Consider the following 24,658-nt stretch of genomic DNA (forward strand, 5'->3'; position numbering starts at 1 on the left):
CTCTCACAATGTCAGAAAAGGGTACTTAGGCTTGAAAAAGTAGCTGTGACATGTTTAAAGTGAGTTTGGAGTGGAGAAGAGCTCTCATGAAATAGAGAAGAGTTCAGAAGAGTAAAAGGAAAGAATAACACACCAGTTGTAGAACAGTAAAAATAAAATTTTAAAAAAGTCATAGAAAAATAATACAGTAGCCCACCAGTATGGGGTATTTCAGCCATAATAAGAGCATATGCTCGCATGGAGACTTTGTGATTTGCTGCTGTATCCAAGAGCTCTCTAACCACTGAGCAACTTCCCAGCAACTTCCTAATATCTGATTCCCAGGTAAGCTGCTACAAAATAATGTCCCTTGATTTTCAAGGAAGTTGATAACCAAGTCCCACCGCTCTACAGAAGAATTATCATTTTAAGTATTGGGTGTTCCATGTGGTGTCTTGGTTTAGAAAAGGCAAACTAACTATTAGGAGACATTAATGTGATTCTGTTATGAAGCAATTACATGAAAAATGCAGGGTTTTCCATTAATCTTCTGAAGCAATTAAAATTAAAAAAACAGGGTTCACCTTAGCTAATACTTAATCTTACATACTGTCTTACATATATATCTATTTAGAGTGTTTTGGTGCTTTAGGATACTATTTGTTACCCCTTGATGAATACCTAAAAATGCTTATTATCCAAGCAAATCTATATATGAATCAATAAGTTTATAAATAAACTGGAATATTCATCCATACTTCCTAAAAAGTTATCTTTCACTGGGCTTAACTTTGATTAAGTAAGAATGGATCTTTTTTTTAATTCCAGAATCAAGCATTTATATATTTTCCAAGACTTGCTACATTATAAAAAAAAAAATTCAAAGATAAATTATGTTTTTCCAGGAAATGAAAAATCACAGTGTTCTCTATTTGCAGTGTCTTACTTTCCAATTGTGAAAAATATGAAAGAATTGGTCACAAATTTTTCGATTATGGTAATAATAATGGAATGGTTTAATTATTCACAAAGTAGTCCAAAAGTCTCTTAAAAGGAAGATAGAGAGGGAGTAAATAGGTAAGGTCATTTCTGAAAGTGTATGCTTCGTGTTTTAAAATCGGAAAGAACTTAAATGTGTTATTAACATTGGTTTTCTTGGCTTAAATGGCTTGTTGCCAGTAATCTGTGTGCTTAGATATTCTTCTTAAATTGACCCTACAAATTAAGGTACCTAAATTAGAGACTTAGGTCAATTTTCCGTAGTAGTTCATGGAGGAAGTAACATCTTCAAAAAGTAAATCAGATTTTGGGTGGAGTAATTTCCTAGAGATGCCTATTACTCTCCATTAACTGTAAAGGAAATTTTTTTTCATCTTAAAGGGCCTCAGGTTAAGAAAGAAAATGGATCTGCCCCACAGTATGAGCATTCATTGTAAACATACCAGTGGTACTCTACTGTGGGGAGCTGGGGTGTGCTTACCATTAGTGTGTGTTTCTGTAAATTAAAGTGTGGCCTGACAAAAAAAAACACAGCAAAAAAAGTTAACACTTACTTTGCACATCAAATATTATAGTAGGATGTTTTTCCTGTAGTTTCCAGTATTTCTTGTGAACTGAAAATAGATTTTGCTCCACTATCACAAGTTTGCCTAGTTTCATAGGCCAGAGAAATTCTTGAGAGCAGCCTAATGTCTAGGGCTTTTGGTGCATATTAGTAGTCTCTAATTTTGGTATTCATAACTCCACAATTAAAACAAAGGTCTTAAATTGTTAGCTGGCATTCCCTGGTGTGCATGAGAAATCATAATCTAGGGTAAAACTGATAATGTTGGTCTTTTGCTTTCCCATAAGTGAGAGGAGGGTTAGAGTTAGGGATTTCTAACCAGAGAACCATTACTTTTGTCATGAGGATAACCTTTTAGAATCTGCTGATGACAGTTTTAAATTAAAATATCCCTTAGGTGATTTTAGATTACGCTTAGATATTCCAGAATCGAATCAGAATAAGATTTAAGTAAATTAGTGATAATCCCTTCCAAATATGTGCCAAGTGAAACTTTACTGAATCAAAAGATTTAGCCCAGTATTCGTATCGCTCTTAGTTTATTAAACAGCATTTTGTTGGTTTGTGCATGGAATATTTTTGAGAGGATGACTTCAGAGAATTAGTGGTCCTCAAGGAGAACCTTAAATTCTGCAGATAATGTTGGTCCCATTAGAAAAGTATTAGTGAAAACACTAAACCTGGTTTATGAAGCCTGGTTCTTCTGTATCTCAGAGCTGAGGGAAAATGTTAATATTTGTAAAACCATTTCAAAATGAAATTGTTCTTTCAACTATTACTTATGACTAATAGTTAATACTGCAATTCTTCAATAGCCTCTAAACTGAGGTTTAATTTGTGCTACAGTTACACAGGATACATTATTTTTTTAAATTTTAGGTGCAATAATGCATTAGTTTTAGTTCTAAACAGCAATTTCACAAGAGCCAGCTAAAAGAAATACAGTGCTTGAATTCTTGTTTTCAGACAGACCTTCAAAAATTCTAGTGATTTTTTGGATACTTTTTTTTTTTAACTCATATTTGAGTACCAGATTGGAGACAAATTAATGTAGTATTGATATGCCTGTACCCTGAGAATCAAGGCTGAATACTTAATTTATCCTTACAGCTGCTCCATGCTTGATCATAATTTTCCTTCCTTCTTGTTTAGTGTGCAGATTCAGTGGTAGAGGGGTGTTCTTTTTGTGTTGTGTTCTTATCTCATCTGCTCAGCAAGAGAGAGATGGTTCTGCGTTATGTAAATCCTGGATTCCTCAAGCAGAACAGACATGTCTGTGTTAGCAGTGCCAGTGTTCTCTATCACCACTTGCATGTGGAGGGATCAGCAAGGACTTATTTGCAAGTGAATTTACTTTTTTAGTCCTAATCTGTAGTTGCCTTCTGTATTGGCAGCGACCATGGCCAATAGTCTTTTTAGAACATACTCCTGGAGAGATTAGGTTCCAGCAGATTTCCCAGGATGATGAGTCAGTACTTTCTTACAACCAATAAATGTTTTGCAGCGACCTGCAGCACTTTGTAATTCCATGTCTATTGAGAAATCTGTTGGTTGTACTGGATGTGAGTTTGATTCTATGATGAAACTGACTGTTGTTGAATCAGCACAAGAGGAAGACAAGTACCAGGAAGGCTATCTATGACAGAAATCTCATTTTGGATGTGTTTGGGCCATATCTTTATCAATTTGTCACGAAATGGTCTAAATTCACTTACGTAATGGTCCCTTAACAGGCAACAGAAGTGTTAAGGATTCTCCACACTCATAATTCTATTAAAGTGTCATTTCTGACAGCAGTTATTTCTGCAAGAGGAATAGGAAAGATTCAGACAGATCATTTTGATATAATATTTTTGAAAAGTCCTGCAGACCTGTCTATTTCCAGCATGGTCTTCGAAAGTTCACTTTAACTAGGGCAGCTTACCTGCCTTCATCCTTTAAGTGTCACACCTATAGAGCTAAGGCTGTCTATCAGAGCCTTCATATCAAAATGTCTTCCTCACTTGGAAGGACTGTTCAAGTGGTGCTCAAGGTTGCCTGTGTCAGCAGCTGTCAGACTGAATTACAGAGTGGTTTGGATTGTAAGGAACCTTTAAAGACCATCCAATTCTACCTCCCTGCCATCTTCCACTAGATCAGGTTGCTGTATTCAGGTTGCCCCATTCAGTTTCTCACTGAAAGGAGAGAAACAGAATACTTAGCAGACAGAACAAAAGTCTTAAAGTAGTATATCTAGCAGAGCTGGCGATACTTTGTTGGTTTGCTGAAAAGTGTGTCTGTTCTGGACATCTTTCACACAGCTCTGTGGGTCTTCATAAGAACTGCAAGAGATGTGGTTGGGTAAATGCTTAGCTGGCTGCTGTGATTTGCATGAACAACTTAGGGACCCACCACCAGGTTATTAAAGATGTGCTGATACCACTGCTGAGGTTCAAGTGTGAAGGCACAAGCATATTACCACTCAAAGAGAAGGAGAGGTTCTTTAGGAGTAATGGAGGCACTGTCAGGTGTTGCTCACATATGGTGTTTACTCCCACTCTCATTCCTATTACTTTAGGATTCTTCTAGGCAGATCATGGGCTGTGCTGGCACTTGGCTTCAAACAGAACTTGGCTCTGGGAGCAGAGCACTTCATATGCTTCTGAACTGAGCCATGCACCTGCAGATATGTTTCGAATACAAAACTTTGGTCTTGAGTGACAGGGCATCTGCAGGATGAATTTATAGGTGGTCTTCTTATCTCACAATACTCTGTTAAGTAACTTCTTATTTATATTAGACCACATAGCACTCTCATTAGTAAAAGTAAATAGTGATGGTTAATAAGAACAGTGCTGTGTGTGAGGATGACTCCTTGCTGCTGTAAGGAAATGTCTCTAGACTACAGTTCTTTAGCCAGAAATGAAAACATCGCATTTAGCGTCTTTTTGAAAAGAAATGCTTGTAACTATGTCATCCTGTGGGAAAACAAATCTCTGAGTTTCATTCTTATGTGTGTAGTGAAGTAATTGTAGTTTTAGTACATAATTTTCTGCTAAAAACATCTAGGTTTATAAATAACTGGAGATGTTAAAAGGACTTCATTCATAAAGAGAAGGTATTTATTTTAAATGCAGTTACTCAAATTTCTCAGGACCAATGTCTGGTTTTAAAAGAGGTTCACTTACCAAAAGCACTACTCAAAAGCCTTAACTGTGTGGCGAATCCAGAAGCCGTATAAGGATTTTGCTCACTAAGAAGCTTTGTACTGAAATGTTCCTTGCCTAAACATTTTGGGTTCTCTAATTGCCATCCAAACATAAAGCTCAGCATAGAGTGTTAGATGAGTTTTTCCCATTGCCCAAAGAATGGGCATTGATCTATTTATGAGAACATTTCCATTCTGTGAAATATGCACCATCTATTCCAATAGTAGTGCAGCTTACCAGAGATGTGCTCCAAGGAAAATTTGTAGAAATATGTCCTTTTTATACATTTTTGACCTGTAATGCAACTTTTAAAAAGTTGTTTGGGTTTGTTGGTTTTTTTTTGCAGTTTGGAAAAGTTATTTTAATTTGAACCCTTCATGGAGATGTTTTTAAGCCTCTTGAAACATTCTAATTAAAATCATTAAGCAATAATACTCTCCTAAATCTGTTTAAAAATCTGAGCTGTGGTTATTTAGCTGCACAATGAGAGAGCACTGATTTGTCATGTATTCTCTCTTGTAAGGAACTTTTGTTTGCAAAACATACCTCTCTTTCTATGTGACTTAAGAACAGAATTTGACCTAGACTAATAATGAACTGCCTACTTTGAGCTATTCATCTCTAATTTGCAGACAAGGGATAGCTTCACCATATGGCTATATTATATATTCAGTTATATGTAAAAAACCTTTATATATACTATTTGTATTTTGTTTTTTCAATAGTAATACTGTATCTGAATATAAAATGCAAAAAGAAAATTTAATATTGGACTCTTTAACTTCATGCTGTAAGGACAAATTAACATAAAGGCACAATCCATTTCTTACAGCATCTGGAGTACACAGTTCACTGAAAAAGAAACATACTTTTTTTTTTTCCAAACTGAATAGAAGTAATAATAAAATCTCGTACTGTATAGACCTATGTTTATTTTGTGTGTCCAGCATAAACATATTAGTCAGAATATCTAATTTTAGAAGCTTCTGAACAGGATAGTAACTAGAATATTTACACTTAAGCATTAAAATGGTTTATTTGGCCAAACTGAAAAGAGTTTATAAGGCTGAAACTGGGAAATGTTCGTATCTATTCTCCAGAAAAATCATGTTACCTAAAAATGTCTTACATATGACATCCAAGCTACCTTGGCTTGAGATCCTGGGTGAAGCAAGACAAAACAAGCCAGTGGTTGCTATGAGCAATGTGTATGCATATGACAAGTGTATTTATGGTAAGCCTGCATTCCTGGTACCTGGATTCATACCTGGCTAGGCTTTAAAAGCATGATGGAATGAAACTGGATGTCCTCCCAGACAATTTGGTTTCTTCTGGAAAAACACACCGAAAAAGCAGGATCTGCACTGCCTTTCAGTTAGTTCTCTAACTTGGGCTGTTGGGGCCACAGTTTTATGACATCTCACAATGGGTACCTTCTCCACATTCAGGGTGAGGCCATCAGTGACCAGGACTGTGGAGCACATCATGCTTCCATCTTTTTAGATGAGCTCCAGTATAAAGCTAGTTTGCCTAGACTCACAGATAGTGGTTTCAGAATCATAGCAAGGCGCTTGAGGCACTCCATCACCAAATGGAGCAGCTCATTCTTGCCTTCAGCTGTAGATCTCCATTGTACATGGTAAATCAAGTTATATTTTTGGTGATCAATGTGAAGCATAACCTTTAAAAAGACTCCAGTGTCAATCCAGATCAGTGAAGAGACCTTCTTATGTGGTGACAAATTTTCTAGTACCAACAGAAAGAGTAGGTTACCAGGATGTGGTGAGGGAAGGATGATCCTTCAACAGTTCTCACTTAGGTCAGCTAAGACAAAATGTAAAGCTCCTCTCTGATTTGTCACACTGCCAGTTAAACCTGGACTAGGTTAAACTACTCTTGAATGGAAGTTTAGGGTAGGTTAAAGCTAGAACCTTTTGGCTGCTATTGAAGATGCTGGTTCAGAACATTTTAAAACCAGGGGCTGAAACGGTCAGACTTCTCCCCAAGATAGAACTTTTGAAGGTATTTCTGTCTGGTAAGTGCTTTCTCACTCTATTAAATGTGTATATGCCTCTTGCAGTATTCTTTCACGAGAAAGTGAATTATTCCCTTCTATCTGCAATGATGAAAAAGGACAAGTATTGCAAAACTACAAAATCAAAAGTCTGTACATGCTTTGGTAATTCTATAGAAATGTGTATGATAGAAAACACATCGAGTACTACTGAATGATGTAGTAGTCCATGTCCTATATTTGACTATAAACAAAGAAAATTAGAAATGCTCTACCTAGAACACTCATGACATATTATTTCAGGGGATATAAGCAGTGTAAGTAGAATAGGTTCTGTAGATGAAACTGAACCTCATACATGAACTTCTGATTCAGTCATGAACATGATGCTAATGCTTATTCAGTACACTACTTAAGTCATAGGGGAACTTATATTATTGTTTCTCTAATAAGTTTGTGAGCCTCTAGGAGGATTACTTTATGTTCTTAGGAGATATAGAAATCCAGGAAAGAGTGACATGCAAGTTACAACATATGAACCCAAGAAAAAGAAGGTACAGCAACTTCATCATGATGAAAAATGTGACAGAAAATAAAACTCTTGAAAATCTTAAAATATTTTTATAGTTGTTTCAAATGTTATTACTTTTCTTTTAAATAGTTGAAACAACTGAGCAATTTGGCAAAAGGATGCATTTTCTTCTGAAAATTAATGAATGCCTAGAAGGAATTGACAGTCATAATTTACAATACAGAGCTTGTAAGGAGCTGCCAGAAAATCTCTGGGGCAAAGGATGATGTTGCTTATTTGAAACAAGCGGATGATACACAGCCAATTAAAGATTGATTTATTTTGTTGATCATTTCTGGATCAAATACTGGACATATTACATAAATTTTGTTTGAAACATATGTAATTGCTCCATTTATAAAATTTTAATATATTTGCTTTTGAACTCCTGACCTGTTTGCAGCATTACATATTTGCATTCCATATGCAGAATTGCATTTTTTCATAGTTGTTCATTTATGTTACAGTTTATATTGCACAGCCTATTTATTTAGGTCATGCTAATGGCCTATATAACATGTCTTGCAAGAAAATCTCTGTGGCTGTTTTAACAAAATAGATTATATACTGGTATTATGCGTGCATTAGTCTAAAATTTAATGTTACAAACTGATGCTGTGTCTAAATAGGAAAATATATTTAATTATTATAGAAATGCTGCCTGGAATTACAATGTGTATGCTAAACATTTCAAATGTTCATGTTCTATAACTATGAAGACAAAGAATGACTCAAGTTAAACTTTACATTCTCCTATAAAGGCATGCCTTCATGCTAAATCAGTTTTCATACTTGGTTCATAGGACAAACTTGATCCCATGCATTATCCTGGAATAAAAAAATTTAAAACAAAAATACATTTACAATTTTTGCAGAAACTACATAGCTAAAGGGGGAGGAGATGGATGTTTTTCTTTCTTGTATTTGCTGTTTTCAGACTTCTAAATACAGTAGTATAAAAAGAGTTCATACAATGTGCTACTGCTAGTGACTAATACAACAAAGAAATCCACATTTTGATATGGAAGTGTAGGTATAAGGAGGCTTACTTTGCTTATAAAATAGTTTCATTTTGACTAGAAGAAACCAAGAAATTGTAATAGAAGATTCTGATCATTTAAATTACCCTACAGAGAAAAAAAAAAAAGCATTTTATGAAGTATGAAGGCTTTGAATAGTTTTTCTGTTTTACTAAAATGTGTGTATCAGTACATTTGGGCCCATTTATAAAAATGTCAGTGTTTGAATATAGAGAAGGATCATTTGATACAATTACTTGAGCAGATTTTTATTGTTGCCAGTATTTAGCTTTAGAAAATGCATGCTTCATCCAGAACACAAGATTAAAAGAGATTATCTGTTGGTATTACTACATTTCCTATCCTCTTTTTACCAGTCTTTTAAATAAAGAAAAGACAGCTTTGCTGCGTGTCAAGAATCAAATGGCAGCAGATTTGGAGAGACTTCTAAATGACCGTGAGGTAATCTTCTTCTTTTAGCAGTACTACCATAAGTGCACTTTTTTGCTACTGACCCTTAAACCATGGAGAGAAAAAAAAATATTTACTATGGTTTGATTCGTTGGGGGTTTTTGTCTGCATCGTTTTCAGCAACACAGGTGACTGTTGGGTATTGGGGAGGGTTTCAGTTGTACTCTCAGTTGCTAAATTCTCTCTGATGATTTATTGTCTCTTTTCTGTCTTTTCTTTTGCCTTGAATGGTGTTTGGCGATTGCAAGCATTTAACAAGAATCTAGATAAAGACAATGAAATTGATACACATGTGATCTGCAAGGTCTACACGTGCCACAGTATGCCTCGGGATCTCTCTGTGCTCACCAATCCTTGCAGCCAAATGTTGGACCAAAGCATTGTTCAATTCATTTCCCTTACACTCCTCTGAATTCCTTTTCAACTCCAAAATAAGGGTTAGGGAGAGGAAACAAGATGATAGTTACACAGGTTTCCGAGAAGAGTCAGGGTACTTTTTTGTGTACTTTCCTGAGTTTCATCCGAGCAAGAATCAGGGTGCTAGCAGACTGGAATACACTCTCAGATCTAAAAGTATGCAAAATTGTGCCATTTAGGGAACGCTAAAGGCTCTTGTCAAGATTTTTATCTAAACAATTTTAAGAGACTTGTATATCATGGCATGAGAGAAAATCTGCAGATTAAATGTTTGAAACAAAGGGTGGAAATAAATGATGTTTACTGCAGGAATATGAGAATGTGAATTAATATCACAGAATTTTCTGAAGCTGAAGAGTACTGAAGATATAAAACCGAAAGCTGGCCTAAGCAGCTAATAAATCTTTTCCCAGAGCAAATTATAGATACAGAGTGATGCTACCTAGCTACCCACTTACCTGTTCAGAAAGTAATCACAGAGGTATATCAATAGTTCTCTGACAACGTCTTTCTTTTCTCTTAGTGGTAAGAGAAAAGATGGAGAGATTCCTTTCAAGGAAGCTACAAGTCCCCTAAATTATCCTGTCAGAGATTGGATTACCACTCATTTTAATACATTATTTTCATGGAAAACTCACTATCCACCTCCTAAAGTCTCCACCTCCAAATTGTTTTCCCTTGTCTTCTTTTCATGCTATTCATCATATTCCCTTCTTAGATGAGTAACCAAAATCCATGTCATTAATTGGTCCAAAATAGCTTTGTCTCTCCCAAGCACTTTAAAAACTCCTTTTTGTTAGAACCAAAACAGTTTCACTGACAGTCCAAGTGAGTCTTAACTTAAATGAAAACTACTAATTCTGTTGAGTTCCAAACCAAACTAATCTGATTTAAACATTTCCAGATAGTTTACAAACCTTACCGTTATATTCATGCTTTATGATATCCTTATATTAATGATATGAAAAATACTCTGAGGAAACATGATGTAATTATATAAACATGTAGTGGTTTATAGACCCTTGGCCTAATTTCAAATTAATTTCTTTCAAAATTTTCTGTTTCTACTTTTTCTTTCTCAACCAGGGATGCTACCAACTGGTTATGCTTGCAAAGCAGTCTCACCCTGGGTTCCTAGTTTTAGTAGTGTCATAACAATGAGCAGTGTCGTATCAATGAGCATGCATTGCAGCTGATTAAAAACAGTAGAAAGTGATAAAAGAAAAATTTTGCCATGCTTTCTAAGAATACTGTAGCATTTCTAACTTAAAGCTATGCAGTATTGTTTACACTGAAACTACATTAGCCCCTGTAAGTACCCTCATAAACTATGCCTGGTGCACCAGTTTGTTTCTTTGTGTCATGTCAACATTTCAAATTTTAAACTGTGTCAAACTATCAAGGAAGGCTGGCAGAGGAAGGCTTGATTGAAAAAGAAAAGCAAATAGTTGAGTCTGAAACTGACTTCTTCAATGTTCCTCATAACTTGAATGCTAAGAAATTGAGCAAATATTTCCAAAATTAGTACTGTTTTCTCGAATTTCTTTTTAAATCTCTTAAAAATAGGACGTATTAGTCATACTGCTTTTGTCAAACAGTGATAAATGATTTTTAAAGATATCTCTGCAGAAAAGAATATAAATACTGAAAAAGAAATATTTGAAGTTGCATGTTTGAGGGAAGAAAACTACAAAATATGCCAGTACAACGCACAAAAAAATCTGAGAAACAAAATATATGCTAAAATTGTTTCAGGAAAATGTTTGAAAAAAACAGGTAGCTTTTGTGTTTGTGTGTTGGTTTAACTTTTGTCACTTCTGTTTATTCCTAATGCAGCCTTTTATTTATTTACTTCTAATGCAAACTTCTTCCAGTAGTTTTACACTTTGTGAATTTGTCTAAAATGGAATTACATCATGTATTGAAATCTTTGTACAGGATAGTAAGTTAGTCTTAGACTATACTTCCTTGCCATCTTAGTAAAAGATTTAAGTATGCAGTAACATCACAATTTCCAGTAGTTGTCCTTGCTCACAGGCATAAATACAAAATTTTTCACTTCAGGTTAGTAAAGAGTTAACTGCATTTAAACAGTTTGTGATTTTAAATAAAACTGACAGGCAACCTGTAAATACAGATTGATACAATTTGGGAAAAAAAAAAAGATTAATTATGAGTTTATGTGTTTGGTACATGCTATCATGTAAAAGGGTTACTATCAGCCTTGTTCAGTCATTGCACATACTAAACTGTCATGTCTTGTTAGCAATTACCTTGTTGCTCTCATGTTTGCAAGTAGAAACATTAGAATTCTTGAATAGATAAACCAAAGATATCCATAGTTAAGATAAAATGAAGTTTAGGTATGTTAAAAGTAAGTGCTGAAAATACAAGTAAAATGCCAAAACAATGTTAATGCCATCTCCCAGCTACGTGTTTCAATAGGTGCACAGTTTTGACTTAAAGTATTCCAACCTGTGTGGTCTCAGACTGTATTAACTCTTTTTAATGGAATGCTAGAGTTTGAAGGGTTGGAAGTTTTTTTTGTTTTTATCTCTTTGTGATATCAGCTACATTCATGGTGCTGCTTTGGAGACATTTACAGCATTTTATACACTTTTTTAATAAAGAACTTACATTCATGATTAATCTTCTCTTTTCACAGATTTTAATTTTAGAAGAAGAAAGCTGAAAGTTATACTTTGAATCTTGGAAGAATTTCTGTAGGATTCTTACATGAGCTCTTTTATTACAGGAAAAAATTACACTAAATGTTAATTTCATAAAATAGTTCATTATTTCAAATTATATAAACATCTAATTTGATGATGAATCTTACATTTTGCTGTGGGAAAACAAAGTGAAAACTTGTTATTTGTTTGCGCAAAGCCTTAAAAGCTTCTGTCCACCCATGAAGGAGAAAAAAGGAAGGTTGGGGTTTTATTCAGAACCAAATTCTGAATTGTTTCTTGGCCTGCTGCTTCCTTTTTTATCTGAATTAATTAGTAAATGAATGTGGAAAACCTTTTAATCTAGTTTTTCATTTAGATCACTGAGAATCAGCTGGTAAAGTAAAATTTATTGTGTTCTTCATGTGGTTAAATGCAAACTTTCCTGTTTGAGGGAGTACAGTGGCATTATCATGACTGATCAGTATCTAGGACGATGCTGACATCATGTTGGAGATTCATAACAAAGCCTTCCCAGTGCCTCTTGTGTCTTTGAGGTCCCAGAAGCATCTGGAGTGCACAGTATTCTGATGCCATTTGTATACTCTTTAGTGTAAGACAGCAAGTTAATGCAGCCAGATTTTTCCGTTTATTTTGGAATAGGATATTTTATATGTTTTGTCAAGGTATTATTATTTACACTAATTTCATGATTACAAGCTGCACCTGATTGTAAGCCACAGGTCCAGGTGTCGGCAACATTTCGTTCTTTGTCCATATATAAGCCGCACTGGATTGTAAGCCACACTTTTGTTCGCAGCGAGGATCCAAGTGCAACTTTCACAAAATTGCCAGTTGGTAACAGAATCGCGGGATCACGGGGTTTACTGGCTAGGCCCTGCTCAGGGCGGCCGCCAGGGAGCGGCCCCGGCCCCGCTCTCCGCTGCTGCCGGGAAGCGGGAGAAGGGCGTGCCCGGCCGGTGCCGCCGGGAGGAGGGATAGGGGCGTGCCCGGCCGGTGCCGCTGCCGTGCCCCCCAGGCCCGGGCAGTGCTGCCGCTGCGCCGCCACTGCCCACTGCCACCCGGAGCTGGGCAGGCTCCACCTAAGCTCGGGGCTGCTGCGGGCTCGGACTTCCAGGTTGGGAAATTTCCAAAATTTGTTAATATATAAGCCGCTCCTGAATGTAAGCCGCACTTCCGGTTTGGGAGCAAAATCTTAGTCAAAATGGTACGGCTTATAATCGTGAAATTACTGTAATTGTTTTTCCATATCCATCAGAAAAGCATAAAATATTTTTTGGAGGAACAATGGGGTCTCCCATTAATAATATTCTAGTAAATAGTGGGGAGGTTTTTTATAAAGGGGTATTTCAGATCTCCAGATTAATTTTTTAGCATTATTATTTGTAGTCTCTGTTCTCTTTTTAATCAGTTGAACTTTATACTCTTAACTCGAATAACCAAACCACACCAACCCCAACTTGTAGTTTTGATTCTTCCCACTAATTAACTTCATGACCTGTCTCTATCTTTGGAACTGATTGCCCACATATCTCTCTATAGTCAGGGAAGAATGAGTAAGAAAGATTTTTTTTCAAAGCATAAATGCAGATGAAATTATACATTATACATCATGAGTTGACCCAATAGCTGTAACTCTGCCTTACCCCTTTGCTCCAGATTCTCCTCCTCCCTCCTCCTGTTGCACCAGTTCTGACACACTTCTAATGCTGCTATAGGACCATTCAAATCACTAAACAGAACCCTAACCTGGCCCAAAAAAAACCCTACAAAAGTGTATGCTGTCTGTTAAGTTAGCAGTTTGAATGATCTTTGGAAAGAGTCCAGCAAAAAAAAAAGGCAAGTAAAAATATTTATATGTCAATATTACTTACCTGTGATAAAGAGGACATTTTGTGTTCAAAATTGTATAGAAGACCAGCTTCTGTGCCATCCTTTATCTGCATCCAAACATTATCCTTTTGTGCATATGACAGGCACTTAAAGGCACTGAAATTCAGCTCTCTCTTAAGTGCTAAAGTTAACTGCGATGAATCCACTAAATCTTTTCGGTGAAGCTCTTCATACATGATTTCTTTTATCTGGTTTGTTCAATTTTTTTTATTCTTTCCAAAAATGAGCCTTTGACTAAAAGAAATATTTACCATGAGCTCTGTGATCCTGGCAATTCCATTGCCGTTCATGCTTGATGCAGTTGTTAGTATTTTGTAACATCAGAAGTGCAATTCTAGACTTTATCCATTGGCTTTCAAACTTCAGATGAAAACTTGGAAGGGCAGTCTGTCAGCACTCAGATGTTTGGCAAGAAGTTTTACTAATAATTTCCTGAGGTTACATTTAAGAGGTTATAAATTTACTATGCTTTGATGTATAACATTGTACTATTTCTTCAGAAATTTAAGATGCAGATGTGTCACAATAAAGAAAACTAATAATGTGCACAATTAAATCTATTTTAGCTTTTCCAATTCAAACAGTGTAGAAACTGAGTTCTAAAATCCTGAAAATTAACTAGTTGGGGTTTATATTTTTAATGTGAAGTTCCGAATCCACTGAGTTTTGGGGAGGGGGAAAGCAGAGCAAGTAGAAGAAATGGAGTTCTTTTTATGTTTCAAATAGAAATACTGTACGAGACCTTAAAACAAAAAAAGAGACAGTGGTGTAAGAGACACCAGTAGCAGACTTTAATAGGTGTTCCTTCAACTCCTAAAATTAGTTGCTGTTTGTATGAATATAAAGGATTTCATTTACACTATTTTTAACTGCTTGAAATCACCAGTATGTGATGCAGTCTGGCAATACAGTAACTTTTAACCTTAAAAAGTAAAACTAATACTATGAAATCATTGTCATAAGGAATAGAAGGGTAATATTTATGACATAATTGCTGCAAATTCAGGCTGTTTACAATAGCCATTAATTTCCTACAGTGCAATTGTTTATGTAGACATGATTCATTATCAGCCCATGAATACTACACACCAGGTAAGAAGATATGACAACCTGCTGATATTTTGTCTGCTTTACACATCTGTGCACTCACCATACATTAGCAGCTGTGCATACAAGTGATAGAATGTAAACTTGCTGAACTAGTCACCTGCTTTATTGACCCATTCATGTGTTGCTGTGCCAAAGCTCTTCAAGTGAAGTTAGCAACTAGAAACCAGGCTCTGGCTGTCTGCTAGGGGACAAAGTAGAAAACATGTAGTAGTTTAAATAAACCTAGTTGATATCAATCAGTTAAATGGCTACAGACACATGGATTTTGATTGCTATTTGTTTACTTAAATCCAGTTAGCTTCTGTCATTAAATTTTTGTGTCTCTCAAATTGAGTGTTAAATCTGTCTAAATATGTTTACCTGAATTGGTCAGAATCTTAAACTAGATCAGGTTAAAATTTATTTTGGTTAACCATTGCAAGCTCTGATTCTATTTAAAACGTATTAAAGCATAAAAATTCTTAGTGAGCTGTTCTTGCTGTAAATAGTCTGCCAGGTTAATATTAAAATGCTAATTGGCTGAGTGACTATTATGTTGAACTTACTTTGCAATTGGTGGGTGAGGAGCATTCCACATGTCATGTATAACTCACCATTTATGAGTACACATGATGCTTTTCCTTTAAAACCATATAACTCTTTCCCTTCCCAGGTTTCCACAGTTTCTTATCAATATGTCAAAATGATCCTATTTATTAACTGAATAATTCTGTGGCCTTCACCACAGTAACTGAACACCTGTCTCACAAATATTATACCCACATGTTAGGCAGAAGACTAGTACTATCCCTGTTTTGCAGAAGCAAATAAAAATAAAAGAAATGGTGCTTTGTCCAAAACTCCCGTTTGTGGAAGAGGTTAAGAGTTCATGTGTCCTAATGCAACATCTTACAGCCATTTTTTGTTTCTTACATGTTTCAATTCAAAAGCCTGAAAAGAAGATCTCCTTACTGTTTATTTTTCCTAACTAGACACAAATTAACTCTTTTCACTAAGTCTTCTTCTTATATGGGAACTGATTGAATTTTGGAAGCAGTTTTACAATTACATTTTCACTTTGTATCATTCTAAGAATTTGCATTCACTTTATAATCAATGTCTCCTGAAAAAGGCCACTTTCCAATGTCCTGCAAGTCTCTTTAAACCTGAAAATGTAAATTATATAAAGTTTTTTTATTAAATCTGTTGGATGGATATTTTGTAATTTTTATATAATATTTTCTGGGGAAAAAAACAGCGATAAATGTCACAACAGGCCAGAGGTCTTACGTGAGTGAGATTAAAGGTCTGGCTTATTTTGTCCAAGCAAACAGAGAACGTGGTGGGATGCAAGAAAAGGAGATAAGCATAAAGCAGTATTGTGTAGGTAATAAATAAGCATAGAGAAAAAGACAGAATAGGTGAGAAAGATGAAGTTAAGAACCGAAAATAGTAATTTCATTATCTTTAAAATGTAAAAAATCTGACTTATTTTTTAGTTTTTGATAAGTGGATGCCAAATGCATTTTCCAAGTGTGTTTGGAGACTGGAAAGAGTCCGCGTAATCAAGACAAGAAACAGTTATTAATTAGTTATATTAGGATATGTGGAGTTTGTGAAGGGCTCTAAGTGTTTTTTCAAAGCTTCTATAAATTATCAGGCTAAGATTTCTAAGGATTTAGATAAATGTTTATTAATGTTAGATTTGAAACATGGCCATATGAATTTCAGAATTCCATGACATTGTTCCAAAATTTTAATGTTCACAGTGTTTGAGGATCTCTCTGATTGCATTCATCTTATGTCAGTATCCTGCACAAAATCCTGGTACTTCTCAATAGTCATCCTGGTTTTTTGCCCACAAGAGAGAAAGAAAAGTCAGGATTTTTTTTTTATTTTATTTTTTCCTCTTTTGTGGAAATGCAAGATGTCCTGAAGTATCTCTGCTTTACCTTACTTTGACCATTCCACTCTATATTACCAGGTTTGTCCATCTTACTTCCATAGTAAAGGACTGCCCCTCACTGCTAAATTCTCTGTGACCAGATTTTAATTCCATCTCACCAATGACCTTGAGAATTCCAGATGAGTTTTCAGCATTTCATTATTAGTCATACTTTAAAGTCTGGCTAATACTATACTTAGCTGTAATTAAGTTATGCTGAAGAAGATTGACTAGGAATAACCTAGGACAGAAAGCCAATATGTTGGATTTAAAAACCTGGAGACTAGCAACAGCTGCCATCTGCAAAAAAACAGAGGTGGAGAGAAGTTCAGACGCTCATAAAAAGCTTTGGAGTCGTAAGGGGGAGGGCAGTACGTGTTTAATCAGGGATGGAAGCTTAGTGGATAAAAGGAAAAAAACTGCCTTTGTTGGGGAGGGGGAAGGAAGGGGTATCTGCAGGGGTTGGGAAGACACAAATGAAAAGATGTGATTGGTAACAGGTGCCTTCAAACAATCTCTATCTCTGCCTCTTCCCCCTCTTTTCTGTGTAAAAAGATTGTACATGATAATGTCAAAATTATTTGTGTTTCCAAAGTGAATGACTTCCTGCTCATCTATGTGCTGCAACTTGTTTTATATAAAAAAAAATGCTGATGTACAATGCTTAGCTCTCTTTTTAAATGTTAAGCCACAGAGTAATTATCATTTTTCTTATGCTACGTTTATGTTCCAAGATTCTAGTTTCTATTAATGTTCTGCATGTTTTCTAAGTAGATTACAGGAACATTTCTGCATCACAAGTAAGCCCTGGAGCTATTCTCAGCTTTAAGCTTGGAGAAACAAAGTGACATTTACATTGCTAAATGAGTGTAGGGAAGCTTCTGGCTCATTTTTTACAAAGAAAAACATGCTCATAAGCAGTATTTCTCATATTTTTGTTACCTCTTTTGTTGCTGTCAAGGTTTAATAAAAATTGACTTCCAAATAGTACTGAATTTAGGAAGAGGAAGGACTTAACAGCACTGATTCTTTTCTTGGAGCTCTATTATTCAGAATGTATTGCCATTTTTCATATATATTCTTGCAAGAATTATCTTTCTGTTCACAGTGATATACCGTAAGCAGTTGTGTACTAAATAGGAGGTTTCATAGGCAAAATGTAACATATATATAGATTATGGGATGGAATTGGCATGTCTATTTTAAATTACATGGTTTTGAGAAGGCTAGAATCAATTAAAAAGATAAACTTTTAAACAAGAAATTGTTAATTGTTGATTAATCTGAAATTTTTCAGATTTTCTTAACATGTATCCCACGTTATACTCCTTTTTTTTCTGTATTGGCTGATTATATTCCTGTCTCATTCTACTGCATATCCAGTTGTGTAAAAGTTTTACTTTTGTTCATTTAATGGTAGCATTTGACTATTACCAAGTGGAAAATGAATTAAAATACTCTGTAAAAAATAGCAAAGACAGGGAGAATTGAACTAGAATATTGCCATCTCAGAAAATACTAACTTCTACATAATAATGAATGAAAATAAGGCTGTTTTAATACATTAGCATGTTAGCATCCATTTCCTGTGAGGTGAACTTACTCAAGAAAGCATAATTTTTATTAAATGTTGAATAAATGAATGTCACAATGGCTCAGATTTAAAAAAAAAAAAATTGAGAATTAGTCGTAGTTACAATTACAAATATATTTCTGATCTGCAATACAAAAGTGAAAAAACCTTAAGAATTTGACATGTTAGTTGTGATTATGAGACAAATTACTTCTATTTTTGTTAAGAAGTTAGAAAGATTAAACTGTTAAGAAAAAATTTAAGATAGAGATGAAATAGGCAGAGGCTATTCTCTGCAGTTGCAGTGACTGGGACATTTTATTGTTACCACAGTTGTAATGCGTTCGCCTTATAAAACTAGAAGTAGTTTGTAGATTCATATAGTTGCAGATCTGTCAGTTCATTTTAAGGTTTTTATATGCATGGGATATAGAGAACTAGTGAATTAAGTGTAGTGCAGAGAAGCTGTCAAATCCTGCACATGGTCTGGCATCTTTCCACCACCCACTTATCAGGTTCATTTGTTTTATCAGGACATTTCATGCTGTCTTCCAGTTTCCAGCTTTACAGTGTGTATCCATGTGCCTTAGATGAGACGTGCAATTCTCATACTGGAATTCTTGCTGACTTCTTATATTTCCAGCACAGCTCCAATTAGGATGCAACTATGTCAAATACATTCTGCCTTACTTGAAGGATTGTAGAATGACTTGTGATGTTTTCTTAATTTCATTGCGGTTGTTAAAATCTTCTTTGAGCTCTATTATGGATGTAGATTCTACTCCTGATAGGTGCAAGCTCAAGGAGTTCCACTGTTGAAGCTGAGTTTGCACCAGTTATGTTACTGCTTCCTATCCATCTGCAGTTTTAAACAATGGAATGGACTGACTGACCATTTACTTCATTTTCCGTTCATGTCAAAACGGTGCTTCTGCAGTTTCTTTCTCCTGTTTCATATCTTGTCATCATTAATGTTACTGTCCAGTGTTGTGAATTCATGATTAATGGTGTTGGTCTTTTTTCCGCTTCCAGCCAAAAGGGGAATAGATATTCATTCGACGCTATAGGCTGTCTTCTGCAGTATGTCTCTAGCAGAAATAAAACCTCTGAAGGACAGTTCTAAAATAGTTTTTTGTGTAAATTGTCAGCACTTCTGAAGAGGAGACATTTTGCTTGAGAATCTCATTCCTTGATAATGACACATATGTCTCCTTTCTCTAGTGCACTCCAAATTTTGAGTACTATACTCAAACTTCAAAGTGCTGTATGCAAGTTATTGCAGATGTTGAAAGGTGGAACCAGGTTCTGTTTCAGTCATGTAGTCTATTGTTGTGCAGAAATATGTTTATGCCAAGAATCCATACAGTGAGCCTAATTTGTTTACCTCAATTTTAACTGGTGAATTCCAGTGCTGTCAAAGAGTACTGCCAGTGTAAAGATCATCTGAGAAGTCGCTTGTCAAGTGGCAAAGTAACAGAGATGGATCTTGCCTAATTTTAAAAACATCATGTAGGTATCTGCATAGGAAAATAATGTAGGAATTTGCAGTCAGAAAAAAAAAATCACATTATTATGGTGTGATTTACCATAACCTCATTTAAAATAAGCAAAATTAATATTACTTTTTAATTTCTTAACAACAGCAATATAGAGGAATCTGACAAGCTACTATGTCTAGGTTTAAATATTATTACTGAAGACATCTAAAAATGCATGTGAGGAAATCCAACCAAGTATCCACTTATATGCTCCAAAGCCAAACTGCAATCAGAGTTCTCACAAATATATCTCTCCACCTTTGTATTAGCAATTAAATGATACAACATTATTTTTAATATACCTTTACTTTCACAAAAGTTACAGTAGGGGAGTCTAAGAGGGATCTAAGTAAGGAACTGCACAGGACTGCATAGGAGGCAATATCCTTAATATTTTCTCTAGCATCACCTGATACGCCCATTAAGCTTGATCCTAGTGAACACCTTGAGACAGACAACTGTGAAGATGGTTCCTTCTCAACCACCCTGCCCTGCCTTTTTCCAGATTAAGATTTTTTTCCCTCAAGAAGGAGATATAGGAAGTATAATTTTTTTTCTCTGAATCCTCTCTTGAACATGTGGATATTGAACATGAACTTTTAATTCTTCAGAGACTGAGAAATCATTCCAGAATATGCTCTTTACAGAACACTACTAAATGGGTATAACATTTTTAAATGCTGGTTTAAGTTTCTCAAATCAGTATTCTTTAACAAACCCGTAGCTTCAATTTCTGAACTCTGTTTTTCCCTGTGCAGACATGTTTGAAGACTACAATAGTTGAATAACTAAGAAGAAACATGCATGTGAAGATAGATTGCACTGACTTGCCATGAACATGTTTTTCATCCCAGTATGGCTATCTTCTCTCAGTTGTATTTTCTAATATATTTTTTGTTTTTATTGTTAATGTTATTTTAGAAGTTAATGCAGCCATAACAGTCACCAGGCTGCTACTTTCAAAGCTACTATTTGGCTTCCACGTTGAGAAGAGTCCAGTCTTTGGATTCAAGTTGCAGTGCACTAAAAGCCTTTTTTTGTGAAACAGTTTTTTGTTCAATCGCTTCCATACATGGGGGATGTACAATAAAACTTCAGACTGGATACATATTTTATTTTGAGTTATAGTTCAGCCACATGGGGACCATATGGCAGTTAAAGTGAATATCATCTTTCTAGAGGAGGTCCTGACCATACATGCTTTGCTCTCACAGTACACGAGACTTACAGATTGGGAGTGAGAATACACATCTAAAATCATCACATTAGTGCTTGACTTACAAATTTTGAGAGACCATAACTTTTGATCAGCATCCCTGAGGGAGGAAACCTCTAGTTTTATCCTTCTTTCATCTGCTTTTTCTGATTTTAACAGTGAAATTGGTTTTCTGTGCTATTCTTTTATGCTGTGTTCTTCTCTGCGAACACTTGTCAGTCATCAGAATTCAGTGGTTCTGCCAGAACCTGATGTATTTTCTAGGGCAGACATCTCTTGTTCAGCTTCCACAATATGAGTTCTCTGCTTCAAAATGGAGTTACAATCTAAGGTGAAGTTTGCAATTGTAAATTCATAAATATATGCAGTTGTAAATTGCATATAGAATTCTTAAATTCTATATGCAGAGCTAAAAGAATTCTGCTTGCCATGATAAAGGTTCAGTTAACTGGACATATGATTATGAGGGTTGCTTCTGCTTTAGAGAACATTTACCTGAGTACAGTAAATGTGAGCTTCACTGCATGAGGAAAGAGTCAGACGGAGCTGACACCCATTGGCTTCTTCTATCATTTTAGTGATGTAAAAAAGCCATTAAATTTACCATTAGAATGAGCTATCTTGAGACTACATAGGTGTATATCTCTTCCTACTGAGGAGTTCCAACTGTTCAGTCTGATCTACGTAAAGCTTCTTTTCAAGATCATTGTAGGGAGATTATTTGAGGTGCAAGACTTCCTTGCCATAATAACCTAAGAATTTACATGTATGTGATTGATTCCTGTTAGCCAGTTACTTTTTCTTGAGACTTATTTTGCATCTGCTTCCAGAGCATGATATATAGGTATATCTGATCAACTGCTTATATAACTTTACATAGTTACTATAACTATATATACACATATATAATGTTAAGTGCTACTGCAAGCTTATGAGTGCACACAGAGGATTCTTTCTTCCTTTGATTATAGTTACATGACAGAGACAGAAAGAAAAAAAGTTTATACTTTTGACGATTCACTGAAAAAAATGAAATTACTATCTTGATACTATACTTGATTACAATGCTTAATGTAAGCATTTCTCTCACATACTTCATCAATTACATGATAAAAGACCACCTTTTCATGCCACAGTCATTTCCCACATAAGACAGTTCTTTTTCATTTTGCTTTGACAATGTAAATCATGGTTTTGTTATAACACTTAATATTCTATTAATTTTGAATTAGGAAGATGTAAACTGCTCTTTTGGTGTGTGTATGTTTGAGTATGTATCAAGTACATCAAAACCAATGTTAATAGAATTCCCTTTATAGTATCTGTAACTCAAAATACATTTATATTTTATATGGCTGTGTACCTTATTTTTGCATTTCCTTATCTTCTAGTTGCATTTCTAGTTGAAGGAATCAAATTTTATCATTTGTATTTCAAAACTGATCTTCTGATCTGTTATATAAAACTAATAGGTACTATTTCAATTATCCATAACAGACAGGTAAAGTCTATTTCAAATAAACTACATCTTATTTTTTACTTTTTAAATTTTTATTTGCTTTTTTATTTTTTACTTTAAGTTCAAAATCATTTAAAAGTCTCTGAATTTTCTGAAGTATGAGTAATATGAGCAGGTAATACTCTTTTTTACTTTACCTTTTAAAAATTATTTGCACTTTTTGGTTTGGTTCCTTTAACACTATTTTAAAGCTTGCTGATTTTCAATTAGTTCCACAACACCAGCATTTAGCCTAATAAATTAACAAGATAGAATTTGGGAAATAGGCTAAACCGGAAAACATTTTAATTAATGGACACATTTTAAATAATGGACACAGTGGAAAAGACTGCTGTCTATCCTTTGTCTGTATATTTTTTAAAATAAAGAGTCGTAGAAATACTAAAGTTGGAAAAGACCTCTAAGATCATTGAGTAGAACATTTATATCTCCTTCTCTGCTTGTATATTGGCACACAAAATTGCTTTTGCTATTTTTAACTAAGGTTGTTGGACATAACTTACCAAAAATAAATGGAAATAAGCAAGTAGTTTCTCCTGATGCTATTTACAATGCAATACATGTTACCTTACTTCACCTCCTGCTACATCACTCCCAGTGTTCTAAGTCCATTCATTCTAATCTACATTGAATACATTCTACCTACATTGAATTCCAATTCCTTTCTGGTTATATATGCAGAATTTTAAATATTCTTTCATAGTTTAAGTAATCTTTACTAAATATGAATTAATATCCGTAAGTGGGATACAGGATGTTATATTGTCCTAAAGTATGAATCTCTGTATGTTTTGGGAAACTTGGCAAGTAGATAATCTGTGGTGTGAAAGCTTGTTCAAAAAACACAGTTCTTTTTAAGAAAATAATTTGATACTTCAAATCTGTGTGCAAGGGGAATTATGATTGCACACTGGCTATTCAGGATGAAAGTTCTTTCAGGCAAAATAGAAGCCTGAGAAAAGTAAATGATAAGGAGAGTGAGGTGAGAAATGGATTCAGCTTATCACAACCAAATTTAGGTATCAAAATGAAAGTGTCTTTGGTGAGGTATCTTTCTGTGCTTTATGGTTAACAGCAGCCTAATCAGCAAGGCTGATGTTGCAACACCAATAGTGTCCCACTTCTGAATGCAGTCACTTTCCAAGCTACATTGTCCATAATGGAATATTATTCTTAGCTCGTGGTTAGATAGTGATGTTTAGATACAGCAATTTAGGTGTTCTAAGTTTGAGTGAAATCCCACTTAATGTGTCACATAGCTCACTACTTAGATTTTTGGGACTTGTGCTGGTACACAGAGCAACATCCTTAACAAAAATTCATCAGGTAGCTGTGGACAGACTTTCAAAATATTTAATAATATAGTCCTGATACTTGTTTGGATGGGTGACACTAATTTTATATAAGCACTGTTTTTGTGCCAGCTGCATAGGTTAGTTTTTTCCTTATGTCATCTTAACCCACCTTTTTTTGCCAACTGCATTGTTTTCCATGTATCCATACTGCCACGTCCCCACAGAATGTTGCGTAAGTGGTGAGTGGGTGCTTGTGTTCCCGTAGTTTATGACAGTGAGACCAAAGGTGTAAAGCCAGCCCAGGGAGGAGCTGGGTGAATCTACTCAGAGGTGTTGGTACTCATAATCCTCCCAAGAAGGATTGCTGTCTGGCTCTCCAAAGCCAAAGCTCTCAGACCTGGAAGCCTCAACACAGTGACACACAGCTTGCGTAGCACGGCTTATATGCCCAGGAGCCAGCATGGCAAAGACCAAATACTTCCCCAGAGAAACTGGGAAATGCGGAGCTTTAGTAACACTGTTTTCTACAGTGCACCGACTAACTGAAGGGAATATTTTAAGTAAACAACTTGCACAGCTCTGCCTGGACATAGAAACATGGACTTGACACAGTAAAAAATAGAAGAATTTTAATCATCCATTTCTCTTCACATCTTCCTCTACTTAGCTTATCCTGA

General features: G+C 35.2%; 1 protein-coding gene across 1 annotated transcript in view; it reads left to right on the forward strand.

Moving 5' to 3' along the window:
- Positions 1 to 24,658, forward strand: part of PIBF1 (progesterone immunomodulatory binding factor 1) — a 119,044-nt gene that overhangs the window by 82,700 nt on the left and 11,686 nt on the right. The window contains exon 16 of the mRNA XM_033053006.2: positions 8,713 to 8,797. Within this exon, the coding sequence (XP_032908897.1) occupies positions 8,713 to 8,797 (85 nt within the window). The remainder of the gene's footprint in view (positions 1 to 8,712; positions 8,798 to 24,658) is intronic.

Source organism: Catharus ustulatus, chromosome 2, assembly GCF_009819885.2.
Source record: "Catharus ustulatus isolate bCatUst1 chromosome 2, bCatUst1.pri.v2, whole genome shotgun sequence".
NCBI classification, from domain to species: domain Eukaryota; kingdom Metazoa; phylum Chordata; class Aves; order Passeriformes; family Turdidae; genus Catharus; species Catharus ustulatus.